The sequence below is a fragment of the Poromitra crassiceps genome, assembly GCF_964638095.1.
Source record: "Poromitra crassiceps genome assembly, chromosome: 7".
Taxonomy (NCBI): Eukaryota; Metazoa; Chordata; class Actinopteri; order Beryciformes; family Melamphaidae; genus Poromitra; species Poromitra crassiceps.
This window is the reverse complement of record NC_139628.1, coordinates 1,100,995-1,122,368: the sequence shown is the minus strand read 5'-3', so window position 1 is coordinate 1,122,368 and position 21,374 is coordinate 1,100,995. Positions and strand designations below refer to the sequence as shown.

The following is a 21,374-nucleotide window of genomic DNA, read 5'->3' as shown; positions in this document are numbered from 1 at the left end:
CTAACACATTGCGCTGGAACGCCAATTTTGGAACGGGCAACGCCCAAACTTCTCTTTGCGCTCGGCACATACCGACAGTATCTTCCCCAGAGCGCTAAATGACACTTGCGTGAGACACATGATAGGCTAGAGGCTTGAATAACTGAAGCTTGAAGCAGGCACAAGCTGAACGTACGCCTTGTTGTTCACACAAGACACCTTCTCTTTTCCTCTCTTCCTCTCAGCGCCTACTCTCGCGCCTTGAACCTGCCCACAACAACCCCCATTGATTTCATGCCTCACGGTTTCACGGCTTCAGCGTCAAGCTTGGAAATTCGGCATCAGGCCTGAGTGATCGCTTCGGCGTGGTGTGAGCGTGGCTTCGGCACGGCGTCAGCGTGGCACGCGAGCGGGTCGTGTGAACGGCTCCGCCCTGTTAACAAGGACGCCTAAATGAAACTTGTGGGTACAGCGTAGGTTGGGCATTGCTTCGGCGTGCTGTGTGAAGACGCTGGGAAGATAGCAATACGAGGCGCGCAAACGATATTGCCATACGAAGATAGGGCCCAAAAAGTGGTTTATCTTGACAACCGTTCGTCCGATCAACTTCAACCTCCGGGAGTGTGCTTAGGGGGACCCAACGGAGTGCAGGGAGCTGAATCCCATGCAATTCGGCATAGCGCCACCTACTGGTAACACAAACAGTGGTTTATCTTGAGAACTGTTCATCCGATTGTCTTCAAACTTGATGAGTGTGCTGCTGGGAACTCGACATAGTGCAGTGCTGAATTTCTTGCAATTTGACATCGCCACCTACTGGCAACACAAAAAGCTTATCTCGAGAAACATTCGTCCGATTGACTTCAACTTTGGGGAGTGCGCTGCTCGGACCCGGATCGAGTACGGTGCTACATTTCATGCAATTTGGACTTATGTATAGTCATAGTGCCACCTACTGGCAACACAAAAAGCGGTTTACTGTATCTCGAGAACCATTCATCCGATCGACTTAAACTTGGCGGGTGCGTTGCTGGGAACCCCAGAAATTTCAGTGGTAAACTTTGTGCAATTCAACCTATAACATCACAGCTTTCACGTACCTCCAGGACTGTCTGTCTGATCGACTTCTGTATGTCTGTCCTTCGCGGATCTCAACAATCATTCTAACAAACACACAATAAAAAACTTGACAAAAACACATAAATACGTGGGTTACAACACATACAATAAACCCATCATCAGTGTTGGGCACTGATTACTAAAAAAGTAATATATTACATATTACTCGTTACTATTTTCAAAAGTAATATTATTACTTTACTTATTACTCCATGCCAAAAGTAATTAGTTAGATACTCGTTATATTACTTTTCCGTTACATTCCACACAAATGGCAATAGGCCTTTTTCACTGCAGCGATTTTGTGTCTAAAAGGCAGGAGGTAACACAGGTGCACCAAGATGTTAATTAGGGCTTCCAACTTCCAGTCCATTTAGGTGTTCCAGTGCTGGAGCCCTAATTAGTTAGTTGGTTGCACCTGTGTATACTCTGTCTTCTAGACACAAATGGCCGTTGTGAAAAAGGCCCACGGCGTTTTTCTCATCAAAATGCAGACTTTGCGGTGCGAATGTGTGAACTAGGTCTATTATGTGCCGTTCCATTTAAACTAATCACTTTGCCAGAGCACATCTTCCTACAGAGATGCTTGATGAAGAGCACACCTGGCTCAAAGTGATGACTGACAAGATGCAATTAACCTCTTCTAAAGCCACCTATTTCTGAAGAAAATGGTGAAAACGACATACCCAAACTAAAATGCTTGCTGTGGCTGAACCACTAGGGTTACAGACAACTGCTTGACCTTTTCCGAAAGGTAAAACTTTGAAGTTTCTGTTCCAAGTGTCAGAATGACTCTATGTGTTACTGACCCTGAGTAACACCAGCTCAAACACAGTGGTTGATTCTCGCCTAGAATAAAAAACACTTTTAGAGTGTAAACAGTTACCTGTGGTTGTTGTATTTATGGCTAGAAACACAATGGAGACATAGCCACAGGCCTTACCACATCCCAACTCAAAGAAGATGAAAAAATACCAAAACATGAGTATTTGGCAGTGGTTTTTGTAGGGAGATACCTAGGCGGATTTCCAAAAAGCCATTATAAAAAGCCATTTGAAAAAGCCAAATAATCTGAAATGTTGTCTTTGTATTTGTACAAAGACAGCTATAACTTCTGCTGTGTTGATCTGATCTGAAAAAGGAAGACAGGGTTCGATGCGCAAGATTCAGCCGGTTAATTTGGTATGTAGCATGCACAGTATTGTTCCGAATTAACTACCTAATTAATCACATAAATGACAGATGAACAGCAAAAAATCTGAAACGTAACGCCGGGGTTACGGTGCCATGCAAGAGGTTCAGCTTCTGTTTTATAGAATGCAGTATGCACTGCCAATGCAAACTCAATACGTATAGTACATCTTTGCTTAACAAGTTTGTGTCACAAATAACGTTAGCTCTGCAACATTAACATTAACCTGACAATAATAACAGCAATGTTTGATGTCCACCAGCTTGTGAGTTTTTACGTTATCTCTGTATTTTAACAGTTTTCCGGTTTCTGTTGTGCTGTCCTCTCGTCTCGTAACGTTAACGTTAGGAAGTTTGAGCTTGTGTTTTTCACAGTGGAGTGTTAGTACCCTACCTGTCCTGGACACCGTTTACATTTGACTTTGATGTTCAATCGTGTCACTTTTCTTCCCGACAAAAACAAAGTCATGGGAATATATCCAGCCACGGATTTTCCTCCTTGGCTCAGCAGGGCAGAGAGGGTGCTCTGAATGTGCTCTGCGGTGACGTCACCTTGTTTTGGGAGCGTTAAAAGCCATGCTGCTTGTGATCAGTGAATGCCGACTGCGTGTCGTTTTGCAGCGCAGCGGCATCACAGAATGCACTCAACAAAAGATGTAACGACTAACGAGTTGTTTTATCTTGAAGTAACTGTAATATTATTACTTATATTCTATAGTAATTCGTTACACTACTCGTTACTTGGAAAAAGTTATATTATTACAGTAACGAGTAACTAACTCGTTACTTCCCAACACTGCCCATCATGACATGAATACATAAACAAAACACTCAAATAAAAGCAGACAATAACAATAACAATATATGATTTACAATAGCATCTCAGTATGACAACACTCACTAACACATTGCATTCAGACGATGTCTCGTCACACACATGGTCTATGGGTCACTGGGTCAGCTTGGGGGAAAATGCGGTCCTGGCGGAGATCTGCACTCCACCAAGTGCACTTTTCTAGTTCTCTAATGTGTTCCTCTCTGCTGTGGTCAGGTGGAGGAGTCCAGTGTGGAGTGCTCCTGGTGTCCTCCTCTTCCTGAGCTCATCACCAGCAAAGCCGACAGCACCTGTCCCTGTCCTCAAGACTATGTGGAGGTCTCTGTGTGTGTGTATGTGTGTGTGTGTGTGTGTGTGTGTGTGTGTGTGTGTGTGTGTGTGAGAGAGAGAGAGAGAGAGAGAAATGAAAGTCAAGTGCACCATATGCAATGCTAACCTTGCGAGGCAGCTGGATTCACGTGAGATCATGAGATCACGATCACACAACAAATCCATCTTTCCACGATCCAATCTAATCAAATCAATCAGATCAAATCAAATCACCTGCCAGGTGTTTTTTGAAAGTGCCTGCCATTTTAAACGGTTTCCCCGAGTGACTCGTTCACAGATGGTTATGTGAAAATAAACCATCTGGCAGCGTCAGGTTATTGCAATGTATTTTTGGTTCGCAAACGTTGAGATTCAACGTATACATGTTTTTTCCCTTTAGAAAAACTGCTAACAATAACAGCAGTTAACTGTAACTTCAGTTAACTGCTGGGTTAACTGATGTGTTAACCCAGCTAGCTAGCTAGCTCGCATATTCGCGAGCTAGCTAGCTAGTGACCTCTCCTTACTTACAAAGGATGAATTAACTATGGTTGCAGAGAGAAATGGCAGTCGAAAACAAATCGACAACACTTGACTGTGACACTTATGCCCAATCCCAATTCACAAGGGCTGAGAAGGAAATTAATCAACCAAAAATGAACCAAAAGTTACAAACGTTTATATTATCTTCCTTTAATGTCGATACAAAGGACTGTGGATGCTCTGGATGTGTAGAATTTGTTTGTGACAACATTTCAGAAAAAATATATCGCAATTCGCGCCACGGCTCCCCCGCGACTCAGCCGAGGCAGGTTGTTGTTTGCAGGCAGTGCAGCGGGGGACAGTGTGTGTGCCCTGGTCCTGGAAGAGGAGATACACAGCGATCTTTGCAAATATCGAGTTTTGAAAGGTGTGTTTCAACATTTTGACCCAGTGATCCTTTGTATTGACATTAAAGATATTCACATATTTTTGGAAGTTTTGGTTGGGTATTTTGCAACTATTTTAACATATGATGGTATGGCGCCAGCTAGCCAGCAACTGCAAGCTGGTCTGTGTAAAGCATTTAACACTGAAATGTGACTATATGGAGCTATAAAACACATTATTTTTGGACACCAGAGACAGCACCCTGCACATATCTCCTGATTCTGTAGTACCCCAATAACCCGCAATAAAATGTTGGCATGAAAACCAGAATATGTACAATATCAATGTGCATTTTAATCTACTATCCTATAGTAGCCTACTATAATGTTATAATCATGTTTTCCAGTGACTCCTGAGCAAACCAGGTAACTAATAAAATAGTAAATTTTTTATATTAATAAGTTATCAATAATTGAATTATTTAATTTGTGGAAATAAGCAATATGATGACAAAATAGTATATCTATGAGAATCTGCAGACTTCATTCAATCTGTTTGAATTAGAAATAGCGTTATTTTCCCAATTTGTCAAAATTATGACGTGGTGTCACATTTCCTAGGCGATTGTTTTCAACTCCTACCCCTTGTGGCTCCATTTTTAAGGGCAAAGTGAGGGGCACTCAAAAGAGGGGTAGGGGTAAAATAAGTGGGATTGGGCCTTAGTATTCAAAAGCGTGCATATAATACAAAGAATAAAATACTCAGATTGTGCCTGACACCTGTTCCTCTGTGTTTTTGTCCTGTGTGTGTTTCCGTAGCTGATCCGGCGCTGTCGCTCTCATAACCCCGCCCACCGGCCCACCTTCGAACAAATCAAGAAGTTTGTTCACCGCATCAACCCCAACAAAGTCAGCCCCGTGGACATGATGATGAACCTGGTAAACACTACAGTACAATAGAATAGAACAGAATAGAATAGACAGCCTGTTCTCACTCTGAACTCGTCTCAGAGCATCTCTTTGACCATGCTCAGACTGGCAGGCCAAATCCGATTTGTGACCTTTAAATGACCTATAATGATTCTATCAAGATTGGTTTTATGAGTCTGAACAGCAACACATCTGATTTGTGTCACTTGTCCCAAAGCACATATGGAGATTGTTTCAAATGCAATTCCAATCTGGTTTCGACTGATCAGTCTTCAGTGCGGACGCGCTGATCAGCCAAATCGCATTTGAGAGTGTCTTTTGCAGGCGGCAGGGGCTTGAAGAGCAGAGAACAGACAGGCAAACCCTGGCAGAAACATAGCGCACCTAGGAAACTTTGCTCATAATGGAGCTACTTCATAGAAACAACATTGAAAATAGGAAATAATGTGTACTTTCTTCTTTATCAACATTTATTTTTCACAACTACCTCTCTGTGGCACATCGGCTGCCTCAGTGAGCAGATAGGCAGCAGTGTCAGCCCAGCCGGAGTTGAATACACCATTTCTGGTCATAACTTTCAAAATAAAATCCCTGTCTTTCCCAGGCTGCAGCTGCTGCACTGCCAAACATCGAGGAGTTTGGCACTGTGATTTTCTTTAGTAGCCCGAAACAGACCCCGGGTGCCCAAAAGAGATCCGCCCCCATGATGGGCCGGTTGCCCGAAACAGACCCTGGGTGCCCAAAACGGATCCGCCCCCACAATGGGACAATGAGAGTAGCCCGAAACAGACAGAGAGAGTAGCCCGAAACCTATGGGGCGGGGCCAAGGGGGTCACCTGACGTCATCCCCCGCCCACCAGGAGGCGTCTGGGGGCGGAGTAGCCCGAAACAGACGGACAGAGTAGCCCAAAACCTATGGGGCGGAGCTCAGGAGGATGGGGTGGGGCCAAGGGGGGGGTCACCTTACATCATCCCCCGCCCACTGGCGAGCTGCAGGATGTTACGCGTGCTCGCCCAGTAATCGAGCGAGCGTAGCACGCGAGATCCCTAGTTAATAATAATACAATAACAATAATAAGATTTCCATCTTCGGATAACAGTGCACTGATATCTTGTTTTCTAGTCATTTTATGGGTGCAATTGGTCCTTTTTAAGAGCCAAGTGTGTATTTTTATTCTGCAAGGTTTGTTTTTAGGTTTTATTTAATTGCACCATATGTTATCAAACATAAAGTATACAATAATGAGTCAATATTTAAAGTGCACAGCCACTTGGATAAATACACAATATACAATAAATGTATTTTAAATTGTAATCCTATTTTTACTCAATGTATGTAATCTTGATGATATCCTTTTTATGTAACTGTAAGGGGTTACAGTTACCTTTTTTGTATCCAGATTACATGTAATCAGTTACTTCCCAAGCCTGTCATAATACATGAAACGCAAAAGGCGTGTGACAAAGCGGTGCTCTGTGTGTGTGTGTGTGTGTGTGTGTGTGTGTGTGTGTGTGTGTCTCTCAGATGGAGAAGTACAGTAAACATCTGGAAGTGTTGGTGGCTGAGAGGACTCAGGATCTGATGCATGAGAAACAGAAGACTGACAGGCTGCTCTACAGTAACACACACACACACACACACACACACACACACACACACACACACACACACACACACACACACACACACACACATTTTGATTTTGAAACATTAGATTATGTAATTGAAAAAAATAATACACTTTACAGCAACATATGTTAATACTGCAGAAGTCTAGAATCATTCAAAATCTATCAAAGACAAAGTTAATATTATGACATTATTATCATCATATTACAGTTATTTCTCACTGTTATTAATATGATGTCTGTGTCGATATTGCAGGTATGCTTCCCAGGCAGGTAGCTGATGACCTGAGGCAGGGGAAGCCGTCTCAGGCCCAGAGCTATGTCAGCGCTACCGTCTTCTTCAGGTGGGAGAGACAGGAAACTGTCTCTCTGTCTGTCTGTCTGCCTGTCTGTCTGGCTGCCTGCCCTGTCTGTCTGTCTGTCTGCCTGCATGTCTGTCTCTCTGTCTGCCTGTCTGTCTGTGAGGCTGTGCGCGTGTACGGATCCAAATGTAGAGACACGGAGACAGAAGCAGGTTCAACGTCTTTACTTGACCAAAAGTAAAATCAACAACAAAGGATAGCAAGTAATGCTTCAGACTTAAGCTGACCTAAACGGGGCTGAGGAGCCAAATAAACTCAACTCAACACAGGTAATAAAGTCCACGGGAGCAGGGCAGAATGGTCCAACAAGGAGGAGTGTCACAAGGAGTATTTCTCGGATCATCTGATCAGCCACGACCACAGCAGCACAAGACAATATTCAGCAACTGGGTCTGCAAGTAAACGTGGTTAAATAGACTGTCAACCAGGTGCACAAAATCACACAGAATCAGTGAAGTTATTGAATTATTGTTTTAGCCTTCTTATTGGCTCCAGCGCTGCCCCGTCTCCCGCCACTGTTCCTGATGCGGGAAGGCAGATCAGCACCTCGGACAGCGACGGGACAACCGCCGCGTGACCGGATCGCTCGCCCTTCGGCCATTTCAGCACCACGGCCAGCTCCACTACCGTAGCCCCTTCCAGCGCCGCTAGGCCCTGCTTCTGCGTGCATGTCACTGTCTGTCTGTCTGTCTGCCCACATGTCTGTCTGCCTGTCTGTCTGTCTGTCTGTCTGCTCACCTGTCTGTCTGTCTGTCTGTCTGTCTGTCTGTCTGTCTGTCTGCCCACATGTCTGTCTGCCTGTCTGTCTGCCCACATGTCTGCCTGTCTGCCTGTCTGTCTGTCTGTCTGTCTGTCTGTCTGCCCATGTCTGTCTGTCTGTCTGTCTGCCCACCTTTCTGTCTCTCTGTCTGACTGTCTGTCTGTCTGTCTGTCTGTCTGTCTGTCTGTCTGTCTCTCTGTCTGGCTGTCTGTCTGTCTCAGCCCCAGAGCTATGTCAGCACTACCATCTTCCTCAGGTGGGACCTTATAAAATATGAACATAGCCTTCCTGACATCACCCATTGATGACTCTAGTTTGGAGCCTCTCGTTTGGCATTTTCACGGTGGCCATCTTGTTTTGAAGCAGCCAGCGCGAGGCCAGGGAGCCAATAGCAGAGGCCACAGAGCCTCTGGTATTATTTTGTGATCGAGGAGCTGCGCCATCACTGGATAGGCGACCTGTCAATCACACCCCAAAGCATAGTCTGCTTTATGGTCTATTTGACTCTAAATGGGGCCATTATTTACTAAATGATCATCATGCTGTCAGAGTCCAACTCGAGTCTGAGTCCTGGACACTTGTTTATCCAGGACTCGTGACCAGTGTTAGAGGTCGTTAGCCTGGGTAAACCCAGCCTTCAACGTGATGTCACAGGCTATGTTAGCCTGGGTAAACCCAGCCTTCAACGTGATGTCACAGGCTATGTTAGCTTGGGTAAACCCAGCCTTCAACGTGATGTCACAGGCTATGCCTGTAGCGTAAGTTTCTTCATGACTGATAGCACAAAGAGGTCACGTGGAGGCTGGGTTTACCCAGGCTAGGAGGTCATTACTCAAAAAAGCATGTAAAAAAGTATCTATCTAATGCAAGTAATGACATAGTGTTTGATTTAGTAACTGTAATGTAACTGGAATTAGGAACAGTAATGCCTCACACTAATCATTACAGACAAATGTAATGTGATTACAGTAATGCCTTCATTGTAATGCGTTATCCCCAACACTGCTCGTCACTCAACTTGGACTCGAGCATTCATGCATTCAGACTCAGAAGTTGGAGACGAGGACAAGGATTTGTTAATTGATCAAGACTGTTGTACCGCCCATTTTTGGTAATAGGCCATAATAATTTGTCATAAAATATTGATAGCTATATTACAGCAACTACGAGCAAGATTTTGGCTTGTTATGAAACAGTCTAAATGTAATAGTGATGCCCACATCTTACCTGTAACAGCAGCTTGTTATGAAACAGTCTAAATGTAATAGTGATGCCTCTCATCTTACCTGTAACAGCAGATGAGAACAAAGCCGAGTGAATCAGCGAGAGTATCTTGTTGATTTGACTCTCTCATGGTCTCTCTCCGTCACAGATAGATGCGGAAGTGAAACGAAACGGTTTACGGCAGCCACTTCGGCCATAAGCACAAAATTACAAAATTACTCCCAAACAAACTGTTAGAAATTAACGAGAGATGTTCACGAGAGTAGGAAGCCCCTTGAAGTAGCGAGGAAAGCCATCCATCTTGTTTTGGGTCGGTTGCTAGGCAGAGCGAAACGGTTTACGGCAGCTGTAAACCGTTGCTAGGCAGAGCGAAACGTTTACAGCCGTAGCAACAGACCCAAAACAGCTTTCCTCGCTACTTCAAGGGGCTTTCTACTCTCGCGAACATCTCTCGTTATATTCTAACAGTTTGTTTGAAAGTCATTTTGTAATTTTGTTGTTATGGCCGAAGTGGCTGCCGTAAACCGTTTCGTTTCACTTCCGGATCCGCCCGGCCCGGACACAGACTATAATCATCAAGACAGCACTCGCCGATTCACTCGGCGTTGGTCTCATCTCCTATTAGAGGTAAGATGTGAGGCATCAATATTAAATTTAGACTGTTTAATAACAATTGAAAATCTTGCTCATAGTTGCTTTAATACTGTGACATTATTCAATTTGGTGCAAGAGCAGGCACATGTGTTCCAACTACATGTGGATTCACGTTCATGTTCTGTAACTCGGCAGACTCGACTTAGACTCTTCTTTGGTGACTGGGACTTGGACACTAGGGACATGAGACTGGACTTGGACTGGAGATATAGTGACTTGACTACAACACTGCATGCTGTATTGAAGAAGAGTTGAAACTAGTGATTGAGACCATAAACTCATTACGAAAGTGTTTACTGAGGTCATAGATCAAGTGAGAAGTAGGCTGGTTTTCTCATTGGCATATACAATCAGACTGCTGTTTGTTATGATATGTGTTTTTGTGCGTGTCAGACCCGAGGAAGACTAGCTGACGTCGTCACGTTAGCTAATGGAGATCTTTGGATTTTTGCAGCCAGTGGAGGCCATTAGAAAAAATGCAGATCCAAGTTACTTCCACATTGGCTTCATTTTTCAGAGTCAGAGGTTGATTTAGTATAATGTATCATTTGGTACGATTTGGTGTGTGTGTGTGTGTGTGTGTGTGTGTGTGTGTGTGTGTGTGTGTGTGTGTGTGTGTGTGTGTGTGCTTGAGTGTGTTTGTCTGTGTGTGTGTGTGTGTGTGTGTGTGTGTGTGTGTGTGTGTGTGTGTGTGTGTGTGTGTGTGTGTGTGTGTGTGTGTGTGTGTGCAGTGACATCGTGGGCTTCACCCAACTGTCCAGCAGCAGCACTCCATACCAGGTGGTAGACTTCCTCAACAAGCTCTACACCGCCTTCGATGACATCATCGACAACTATGACGTCTACAAGGTGGAGACCATCGGAGATGCCTGTGAGACACACACACACACACACGCATACACAGAAATCTGACAATGAAAAACTGAGCAGTAGTATTGAAATACATTGTGAGATTGTAATTATAAGGTTCTATTAAAATTGAGTTTTCCACATAATCATGATCTTTGGATCTTACTTTTTTGTGTTATTATTTTTAAGAACCTTTTGGGGTTAGATATTAAAATTTTGCCCAGATGGGATGTAAAATCTTTGATGCTCACTATCTCAGATAGTAACTTTTAACTTTTTTAACTTTAACGTTTAACAAGTTGTTTGATGGTATATATAATCTGAAAGATTTTCATGTAAGTAAATGTCTGTTAACACGTTAATTGCCAAGAACGAGTTGAGTCGTCAAACACAATCCAGCTGTTCACTGCCAGCGACGAGTAGAGTCGTCAAAAAAATGATTTTTTTTTTTTTGACCGTGGGATGTGCATCTAACCCTTTTACGTCTCCTATACAATTATTGGAGGTATTGAATGTGTATAATCTATTTTACCGACCCACTAAGTGTTGACAGTGCTCCCCCAGACGAGCGAAATCAAAGAAAAAACTGCCGCGGGAGCAAGCTATTCAAGGAAATGGCGAGGCGATTTTACAGTAATCCATTCCAGACTTGTCTTGCCCGAGAGCGGCCGCGCAGGCAGCGGCACACAGAGAGCGGAGAGCGATTTGCAAAATAGATTATAGGTGAAACACACTTTGAAACACCTCAGAAAGGCCAGAATCAACATCTGCCCATCGCCCACGCATTCCCCGGCCCATCTTGACTCGCACAAGGAGCGTCCGCACGCAGGCAAGCAGGCAGGCAGGCACGCAGGCAGGCAGGCAGGCAGCAGCAACGCGCTTCTGACACGCCCGCTGTAGAGCCAGGAGGAAGGAGGAGAAGACACACGGAGGGAGGAGTTTGAATGAGAGGGGTGTTTCCTGTTGTTATGGAGGAAATTACTGTTCAAAACTATTGTTTAGAATGTCTGACGGTCTTACTGATGCCAAAAATGAATGGTTAAAGTGACTGTTCTATCGAAATCACAAAAAGCCATTTATCTCTGAATAAATTTCCAGACGCTGAAACCATGCTGTACTCAACGGCTAATATCTACATAACTACTAACTCTACAAACTAACTCTTTTAGACAGAGAAAGCACACATTCTATTAGTACTTTTCTGAACTTTGTGTTCACAAAGTCCAACCAGAAAATTATGCTCGGCTCTTGTAAAATGAGCCAGAATCCTCAAAAAAAGGCCTGGCAGAAGCTACCTACAGTAAAAAAAAAACGGCTGGCAGTCAATGTGTTAAGTCACGATCTATCAACCAACTGAGTTAACACAATGTTGTTGAGCCTATGGCCCATTGATGGAAGCCTTTGCATTTTCAGTATTGCAGCATTTATGTACTCGGTGTCTGTGGTGACTTATCTCTGGTGTGTGCTTGTGTGTGTGTGTGTGCTTGTGTGTGTGTGTGTGTGTGTGTGTGTGTGTGTGTGTGTGTGTGTGTGTGTGTGTGTGTACTGTGTAGACATGGTGGTCTCCGGTGTGCCTCAGGTGAATGGGATCCTCCACGCCGCAGAGATCAGCAGCATGGCTCTGGACCTGCTCCATGTCTGCAGATCCTTCAAGATCCCCCACAAACCACACACACTGCTGCAGATACGGGCTGGGATACATTCAGGTACACACACGCAGGCACGCACGCACACGCACGCACACGCGCACACACACACACACACACACACACACACACACACACACAGCACGACAGCACATGCTTTTATTTTGAATAATTCTGACAGGAGGTCCAAATGATTCTCCAGCCGTCAGAGCGCTGTCAAAAATAAACAAAGCTGAAATGCCTATAAACATAGTTTTACTTGTTCAAACCAAGCTGCTCAGCTATATTTGGAATCACGAGAGACCATAGAATATTTCACTCGAAAATTAAAAAGCCCCAAAATGACAAGCCCTGAGAAGACGGGGAATTTCAAGACAGGAAATAAAAATAAAATAAAATAAAATAAAATAAAATAAAATAAAATAAAATGAAATGAAATAATAATAATAATACCTTTATTTATCCAAGGTAATCACATTGAGATTTCCATCTCTTTTTCAGGAACACCCTGTTTACATTCACACCTGGAAACTGACCAGTACAACCACAGTCTGCTCTGCTGGCCACTGAGCAGCTCCACTGGAGCGGTTGGGGTTAAGGGCCTTGCTCAGGCAGTGTTGGTAATGAGGGAGGGGCAAGCACTGCTTTTTCACTTTCCCCTTTATCCTGCCGGTCCTGAGATCGAACCGACGACCTTCAGTCACAAGCTTGCTTCTCTAGCCTTTAGGCCACCACTGCCAGCTATCACAGGGCATTCTCTTTCTCTCCCTCTCTCTCTCCAGGCCCGGTGGTAGCAGGGGTTGTGGGGACTAAGATGCCTCGTTACTGTCTGTTTGGAGATACAGTCAACACAGCGTCCAGGATGGAGTCCACCAGCCAGGGTAACGCTGCACCAACACTCACACGCTAATGGCGGGGACACACCAGAAACGTCTCCGACACAGTTTCATTTCGGCATCCTTGTTAACAGGGGAGACCGATCACACGGGCAGCGGCGTGTCACATCCGTCTCGCGTCCTGCAGCGAGAGTTTCCATGTCTGGTCTATTTTTGACACGAGTGGCTGCGTGCAGCCAGACATGAAGTCAATACAAGTTGTGACTGGCGCGGAGCTAAACAGAGCGCTTCTGGTGTGAATGGTCAGGCTCCTGCTCAATGCTTCCGTGACGCGCTGCGACAGAGACGTTTCTGATGTAAGGAAGTAAACGACACGTTCTGCATGCTAAAACAAACCTAACAGGAAATACTGTTCACCTCAACTTTCAAGTTACTTGCTGACATTTTGTTATGCCCATTTCACTTTGTCTTTCACACTCTGTTAGAAATAGCTATGAATCCTGCTAGCTAGCTACATAAAGCTAGCTTCATATGCAAACTGTGCATTCTTCGCTGTGATCTGATAAATGTTTTTTTTTTCTCATTGATTTTTGACAGTCTATAAAGTTACAGCCTATTCACTGTAAAACAATAGTAGGCTATTGCCTGCATAACTAAAACTGATTTTGGATGTGAGCGTTAAAAACTTTAACACAAGAAAGTTTCCAAGTTGTAGCCTATAGCAACGGGATGTTTTACTTCCTTTGATGTGAACGCAGCGTATGATACAGGCTGGAAGTGCTAATGCTAGGGTAGTGACATCAAGGGTTAATAGATAGATAGCTAGACAGACAGACAGACAATAGATTGTTTATGGTACACACAGGACATGCTAATGCTAAGTAAGTGTGTTTGCAGCCCTGAAGATCCAGTGCAGTTCCAGTGCATTTTACCTGCTGGAGGAGATGGGTGGCTACGTGTTGGAGTGCAGAGGCATGATGCAGGTTAAGGTGAGATGCGATTGGACACTAGGTGGGTTTCCATCCACCTGTTTAATACGCATTTTCAATTCACGCATTAAAAAACCTGAGTGGAAATGCTGCAAAATTCGAGGAGGGGAAGGAAAACTCGAGATATCGCAAAAAAGTGTTCACGCATGAGGGAGAGGAAAAGTTGATGTATCGATAAAAGGAAAATGTAACAAGTGCCGTGGAAACAGATTAAGGAAATCTTTAACCAAACTCCATTCAAAAACCATGCAATTTGAATGGAAGAAGACTGCTGGACATCTAGAATTGACATTTTATTCACTTACAGGAATTACTCCGTGGATTATAGATATGCCAAATTGAAGAGTGGCGCCTGGTAATCCATTTTATGTACCTCTGTATAATCATTTCTGTGCTGAATGAGTGAATATTCAACAAAACAGCAGCATTATTAATCTATAAAGGAGAACTGTGGAACACCCCAGGGGTCGCCTGGTACAAAAACAATATGGTAGCTCAGTGGGCACGGTTTTATTACAATGTACTCCTAAACCACATGTCCATGGATTAGTAAACCATGTGCACAGATTTGTAATATATACTGTCTGGTAACATCAAAGAGGGACTTTTAGGCCTCTATACAGTGAGCCAGGCCCATTCCACACAGCTTGGCTACATACTGTGAACTCTAAGGCACTTAGGCACCTGAGCATATGTGTGAATCATAACCATTGATTCATCACAAAATCACATCTGTAGGTTTAATTTATGATCCAATGTGTGTTTTGGTGACAATATGAATTAACCAGTTTACTCTCTATACATCATGCTTGTAGAAAATGCATTACATGTTATATGCAACTCTGTTGGCCGCTCTAGTGTCCCTGTTTGTGTCTGCCAAAAAATGGTTGCCATCATATAAATTGATTCGCCTGAAGTTAACCGTGCTATCCTCTACATCTCTGTGTGTGCAGACAGGAGCTCTCCCCCCCCCCCCCCCCTCTCTCTTTCTCGCTTTCTCTCTCCCACTCTCTGTCGGTCTCTCTCTGGTCTGATCGCCCTCCCTCTCTGTCTCCATCTCCCCCCCCCCCCCCCCCCCCGCGCTCTCCGTCTGTCTGTCTCTCTCTCTCTCTCTCTGCCACGGTCTGATCGTGCTGACGCGCTCCCTCTCTCTCTCTCACCCAAAATGCGGGACATTTCTCAATTTGAAGCTGAACTTGCCATTATACGCATTTTCTTCCTCCTTTTCTGCTCATGGAGGTTTGTTTCTGCTTGCTATCAACGTTACTGCTTCCTGATTTCCCAACCTATGGGGCGGGGCATGCGTTAATCGCACGCCAAAAAAAATTGTGGCGTTAAAAGGAATTTGCGTTAACTTTGACAGCCTATATACCCTATATATACAGTACCCTAAGAGCGGTTTGAGGCTAATTCGAAGAAATTCGATCAAGGGGTTCCTGAGATATCGCGTTAACGAGCTTGAAAATGGCGTTCGAGAGGTCACAGTGACCTTGACCTTTGATAACCAAAATCTAATCAGTTCATCCTTGCGTCCAAGTCGACATGTGAGCCGGATGACGGATGGACAGACAACCTGAATCCATAATGCCTCCGGCCTGGCTATCGCCGGCAGAGGCATAATAAAATGTAAACAGATGACTTTTATATCACCCCCCCCCCCCCCCCCCCCCATACAGTTGTCATGAAAGGTGAACCAGGTGCTGTAAACCATTTCTGCTGTAAATAAACTTTTACATTTTAACATGTGGGTCTATAGGGATTTACTCCCTTTTGGAGCCAGCCTCAAGTGGCCATTCGAGGAACTACCGTTTTTGACACTTCTTGAAGGTTGTCACTTGGTTACGTCTTATGTCAGCACGCTTCCAGTTACAGAAGGTCTGAATCACAAGTCAAATTTCTAGGTTCCGCCGACAGGAATGATGCGGAATCTGACTCCGTTGACTGGCTGGGCTGTTTTCTGGCAAGCTGTCCATGGTTGGTCAATTCATATGTCTGGGTAGGGGGGGAGAGTTAACCACTTTTCAAGAATTGTGTTCCAGACGTAGATGTATCATATCTACAGCTGGCTACTGTGAGAACACCGCTTCGTTACGCTCTCTCTCTCTGTCCTGTCTCTCACTCTCTCCCGTCTTCTCTCTCTCTCCCCCTCCCTCCCTCCCTCCCTCCCTCCCTCCCTACAGGGTAAAGGTGACATGGTGACCTACTGGCTGGAGGGTAAACAGACGTCTTTGATCTGCAAGGATCTTGACCACTCCAAGACAACCAAACAAGTAGCCATGGAGACGGAGCGAGAGACAGAGACGCAGAGTGAGAAAGAGAGGGAGAGAGAGAAAGAGACACTTAGTGAGAGAGAGAGGGAGAGAGAGCTGTACTCCTCCATGCCGGGCTTTCTGAACCACGATCTCCTCCTGGATCCAGCTTGATCCCCAAACTGTCCCAATCCAAAACAACCAACGCTTCCGCTTCTCGTTCCCATCTGATTCTGTGGAGTTCTCATCGCTGTATGATGACCGGTAAAGAAAAGAAGTGCAGAATGTGTTATTTATTAATCAGTGTTCCCACAGTTCCTTGAAGCCTTATGAATTTGAAGGGGAGCAATCAAGGCCTGGAACATTTTTGAAAATATACATAAATAGGCGTGGGACATTGAAAGTGTTTGAATTTATATATTTTGTGCAATAATAGAAAGTTCTGTTGATTTTTTTTAACTTAACGTTAGTAAATAGGCTATGTTCCACTGTCTGCACGTGTGTCTCCTGTAACCTGCATTGTGTTGACAGCACTTGCAGCAACCCATGTTAAGGGCTTGCCCAGGGGTGGAGGCGGGATTCGGTCCACCGACCTCACGCTTCCAAAGCGCACAAGCTTTAACTACGGAGATGGTTAACAGGCCTTTATCCTGCATTTATCCTGAATTTAACCAACTTACTCTACCAGTGTTGGGCAATAATATATTACTCCGTAATATTACTGTAATATATTACTTTCCCCAAAACTGGGTATGGGATTACAATTTCCAAAACAGTACTCATATATTACAGTTACTAATCGAAGTAACTTTGAGTTACTCCATTGTTTTTTCCAGCGCTGGCACAGGGCTAAAACGGAGTGTGGATAGGTCTGGCTATGTAAGACTACTGTGTTGCCAGAACACGATTAGTTTTTTGTCCTATTTAGGCAAATAAATAAATAAAAAGTCTGCAGTTTGGCTGATTGTTGACTCCTCCTGTGAGGTTAATTATTGTTCCAATAAAGTGGATTCAGTTCTAAATGGCACTGGCTAGGCTAATAATAAATAGGTTGTCACTTTTTCGGATGGAGGGGGTAGTGAAAATAATATAGTATAACGAGTAATGTAACAAATTACTTTTGAAACCAATAAGTAATGTCATATTATTACTTTTTTAAGGACTAATAAGTAAAGAGTAAATTATTACACTTCCTGAGTAACTTGCCCGCTACCAGGACTCACATTCACACTCCCACCTGACCATCTGTGCGTCCTTGCTTCATGAAAAGTGGCAAAGTGCCATGGTAACGTGCGTGCATGGTAACATGCGTGCATGGTAACGTGCATGCAAAGTGCCATGCTAACGTGCGTGCATGGTAACGTGTGTGCAAAGTGCCATGGTAACATGCGTGCAAAGTGCCATGGTAACGTGCGTGCATGGTAACGTGTGTGCAAAGTGCCATGGTAACATGCGTGCATGGTAACGTGCATGCATGGTAACGTGCGTGCAAAGTGCCATGGTAACATGCGTGCATGGTAACGTGCGTGCAAAGTGCCATGGTAACATGCATGCATGGTAACATGCGTGCAAAATGCCATGGTAACATGCGTGCATGGTAACGTGCGTGCAAAATGCCATGGTAACATGCGTGCATGGTAACGTGCGTGCAAAGTGCCATGGTAACGTTACATGCGTGCATGGTAACGTGCGTGCAAAGTGCCATGGTAGCATGCATGCATGGTAACATGCATGCAAAATGCCATGGTAACATGCGTGCATGGTAACGTGCGTGCAAAGTGCCATGGTAACATGCGTGCATGTGCCATGGTAGCATGCATGCATGGTAACATGCGTGCAAAGTGCCATGGTAGCATGCATGCATGGTAACATGTGTGCAAAATGCCATGGTAACATGCGTGCATGGTAACGTGCGTGTAAAGTGCCATGGTAACATGCGTGCATTGTAACGTGCGTGCAAAGTGCCATGGTAGCATGCATGCATGGTAACGTGCGTGCAAAGTGCCATGGTAACATGCGTGCAAAATGACATGGTAACATGTGTGCATGGTAACGTGCGTGCAAAGTACCATGGTAACATGCGTGCATGGTAACGTGCGTGCAAAGTGCCATGGTAACATGCGTGCATGGTAACGTGCGTGCAAAGTGCCATGGTAACATGCGTGCATGGTAACGTGCGTGCAAAGTGCCATGGTAACGTGCGTGCAAAGTGCCATGGTAACATGCGTGCATGGTAACGTGCGTGCAAAGTGACATGGTAACGTGCGTGCAAAGTGCCATGGTAACATGCGTGCATGGTAACGTGCGTGCAAAGTGCCATGGTAACATGCGTGCATGGTAACGTGCGTGCAAAGTGCCATGGTAACGTGCGTGCAAAGTGCCATGGTAACATGCGTGCATGGTAACGTGCGTGCAAAGTGACATGGTAACGTGCGTGCAAAGTGCCATGGTAACATGCGTGCATGGTAACGTGCGTGCAAAGTGTCATGGTAACGTGCGTGCGTGCAAAGTGCCATGGTAACGTGCGTGCAAAGTGCCATGGTAACGTGCGTGCATGGGGGCTTGAAATCGTACGATGCAGGTAGATGCCCTAACGTCATGTTTTAAGACATATATAAAATATTCTACTTTGAATAATAATTTGTGTCTGATGGTTTTCCCCCACAAAAAAGGTTAAATTATATCATTCTTAAAATGACTTCCCCTCCTTCTGCCTCATTAAAAAATTCCAAAGCGACCACTTAAGGTTATCTAGAACATAGCTAGCCAATCACAAACAAGAACTTTAAGTTAATTTAACTGCTGGATACTGGACAGGGATTGGCTCCAGTATTTGTGATGTCACGAATCATGTGCCTTTTCAGTGAGCACAGAGCACTTTCAGCAGATGAATGTGAAAACAGTCTTCTACTGTCAAACTCTGCACAGACATCATTCTGCACAGTGAAGAGAACAACATGAAGGAACAACAAGAAAACATGTTTTGATCTTTAAACACGGGGAAGCAAGCAACAAAGCAAACGTGTCTCAAACTGCCATGTTGGGTCCTTGAATTTGAGGGAACTGGGCCTGGAAAGTCTTTGAAAAGTCCTTGCATTTTACGTTTGAGAATGTGTGGGAATCCTGATTCAAGTTATGTATCTCCCGTGGCTCTGACTCTTACTGTACATCCAAGCTGTTTGTTTCCAAATGGAAGTTTAAAACTGCCACTATAACATTACTGCAATCTTTGCATATTATTGCATAAACTGTTGCATAGAATGTCTGTCATTCATCAGTGTAATTTGATGGTAGTCAGTGATGTCTATTAGAATGTGTGCACAGAAAACTAAGTTATAAAACCACAACTATTATTATTATTGCCAATTGTGATCACGTTGTCATGCTGAAGCAGTGTCAGTGTAAGTCATGTGACGTGTGTGACATTGTGACAAATAGGTGAATAAATTAATTGGGAGCATTGTCTGTCCTTACAACAGTTTGTTGCGTTCATGTAGACGCCGATCTTCAGAGCTTCTCTGTCAGTCTCACCGTGACAAATTCAGATTTATGCAATTCAATTACCTCAACCAGTTGAGTTGAGTCTCTGCAGGCTGCTATCTCTGTCCAGAGATATTCACATCACGTTGTGGAGCAGCTGGAAGACATGGAGAGGAGGTAAGGGACGGAAGACAGAAGAAGAGACCGAGCGATAGAGAGACAGATGGGCAGAAGAGGAGACAGAGAGAGGATATTCTGTCATGTTTCCACTGTCTAACTCAACCTTAAAAATACTCTTCAGTTTTGTCCCGAAAGTCACACATATTGTAGCGCTTTGTGTTTTTAATATTACACATTAGGCCTACTCTTTATATGGGGAAATGGTCAGACAACACTGACACATTGGTCAGGTCTCCTCGGCGTCACCGAAAAGCAATGCTGATTGATTTTGCATTAGGTGACCTTTTTACAGCAGCTATGTTGTGTCTAAAAGGCAGGAAGTAATTAAGGTGCAAGCAAAACATTCATGAGGGTCTCCAATTTCCAATCGATTTAGGTGTTCCAGTGGCTCTCAATGTTTTGCTTGCAACTGTGTTACCCCCTGCCTTTTGGTGGAAATGGTGGATCACACACATATCCCAAAACTGTAAACCGTTTTAATTACAGACATACATTTTTGTTTGACAGTTTGTGTGTGTGTTAATTATCTGGCTGATGTTTCTCGTAGTGGTTCCCTTCACAGTTGGGTTTGGCCATGGTTAGACGTAGAGGGGCCTGGCTGAGATCTGCACTCTTCTGTGTGACCTTTTCTAGTTGAGAGTTGAGTGAGTTAAGTTGATGCTAGTGATGTCATCAGAACACTTGTAATCAATACAAATGATTCAGTGCCTTCTGATGACATCACTGGCATCAACTTAAATCAACTCTGAATAACTGCAAAACTGTTTAGTTTTCAGATATGTGAGATTATGTGCAAAATAAATCAGCATTGTTTTTCTGTGAAGTTCCCCTTTAACTAGAGCCCAACCGATATATCGGTTCAATGATATTATTGCAGATACTTTTTTTATTTAGTATTTTTTAAGTATTAGGCTACTTTTAATATAAAATATAACTTGAGTTAACAAAAAAGATCAAATATACACAACATGTTGTCTATATTTGATATTTTTGTTAACTCAAGTTATATTTTATATTTATTCTATTTGTGTTTTTGTATTTCTAGTTATTTATAATTATTAAATTCCCAATTAAGTTTACAGTTTCATTGCATTGATGTCATTTTGGACAATACAGTTTATTGACAAGCTGTCAAATATCCTGCCTTCATTACATATCTCAAGTCATGTCAAGTCATATCTTTGTCAAGTGTTTGATATTTGAGGGATCATTGCAGAAACATTTTGTAATATAATGTGTGTATAATATAAGAATATCGGCCGATATATCGTTATCGGAATTTTT

The 21,374-nt window shown here is 43.8% G+C and overlaps 1 protein-coding gene across 1 annotated transcript in view; it reads left to right on the top strand.

Moving 5' to 3' along the window:
- The window catches only part of LOC310780272 (atrial natriuretic peptide receptor 2), a gene marked incomplete at both ends in the record, with an annotated part of 56,302 nt that extends 35,568 nt beyond the window's left edge, over window positions 1-20,734 (top strand). The window contains 10 exons of the mRNA XM_083640833.1: window positions 3,341-3,442; window positions 5,122-5,241; window positions 6,758-6,851; window positions 7,118-7,205; window positions 10,593-10,732; window positions 12,264-12,416; window positions 13,139-13,237; window positions 14,090-14,181; window positions 16,362-16,488; window positions 20,724-20,734. Of these exons, the coding sequence (XP_083496959.1) occupies window positions 3,341-3,442; window positions 5,122-5,241; window positions 6,758-6,851; window positions 7,118-7,205; window positions 10,593-10,732; window positions 12,264-12,416; window positions 13,139-13,237; window positions 14,090-14,181; window positions 16,362-16,488; window positions 20,724-20,734 (1,026 nt within the window). The remainder of the gene's footprint in view (window positions 1-3,340; window positions 3,443-5,121; window positions 5,242-6,757; window positions 6,852-7,117; window positions 7,206-10,592; window positions 10,733-12,263; window positions 12,417-13,138; window positions 13,238-14,089; window positions 14,182-16,361; window positions 16,489-20,723) is intronic.
- Between the last annotated feature and the right edge of the window lie 640 nt (window positions 20,735-21,374).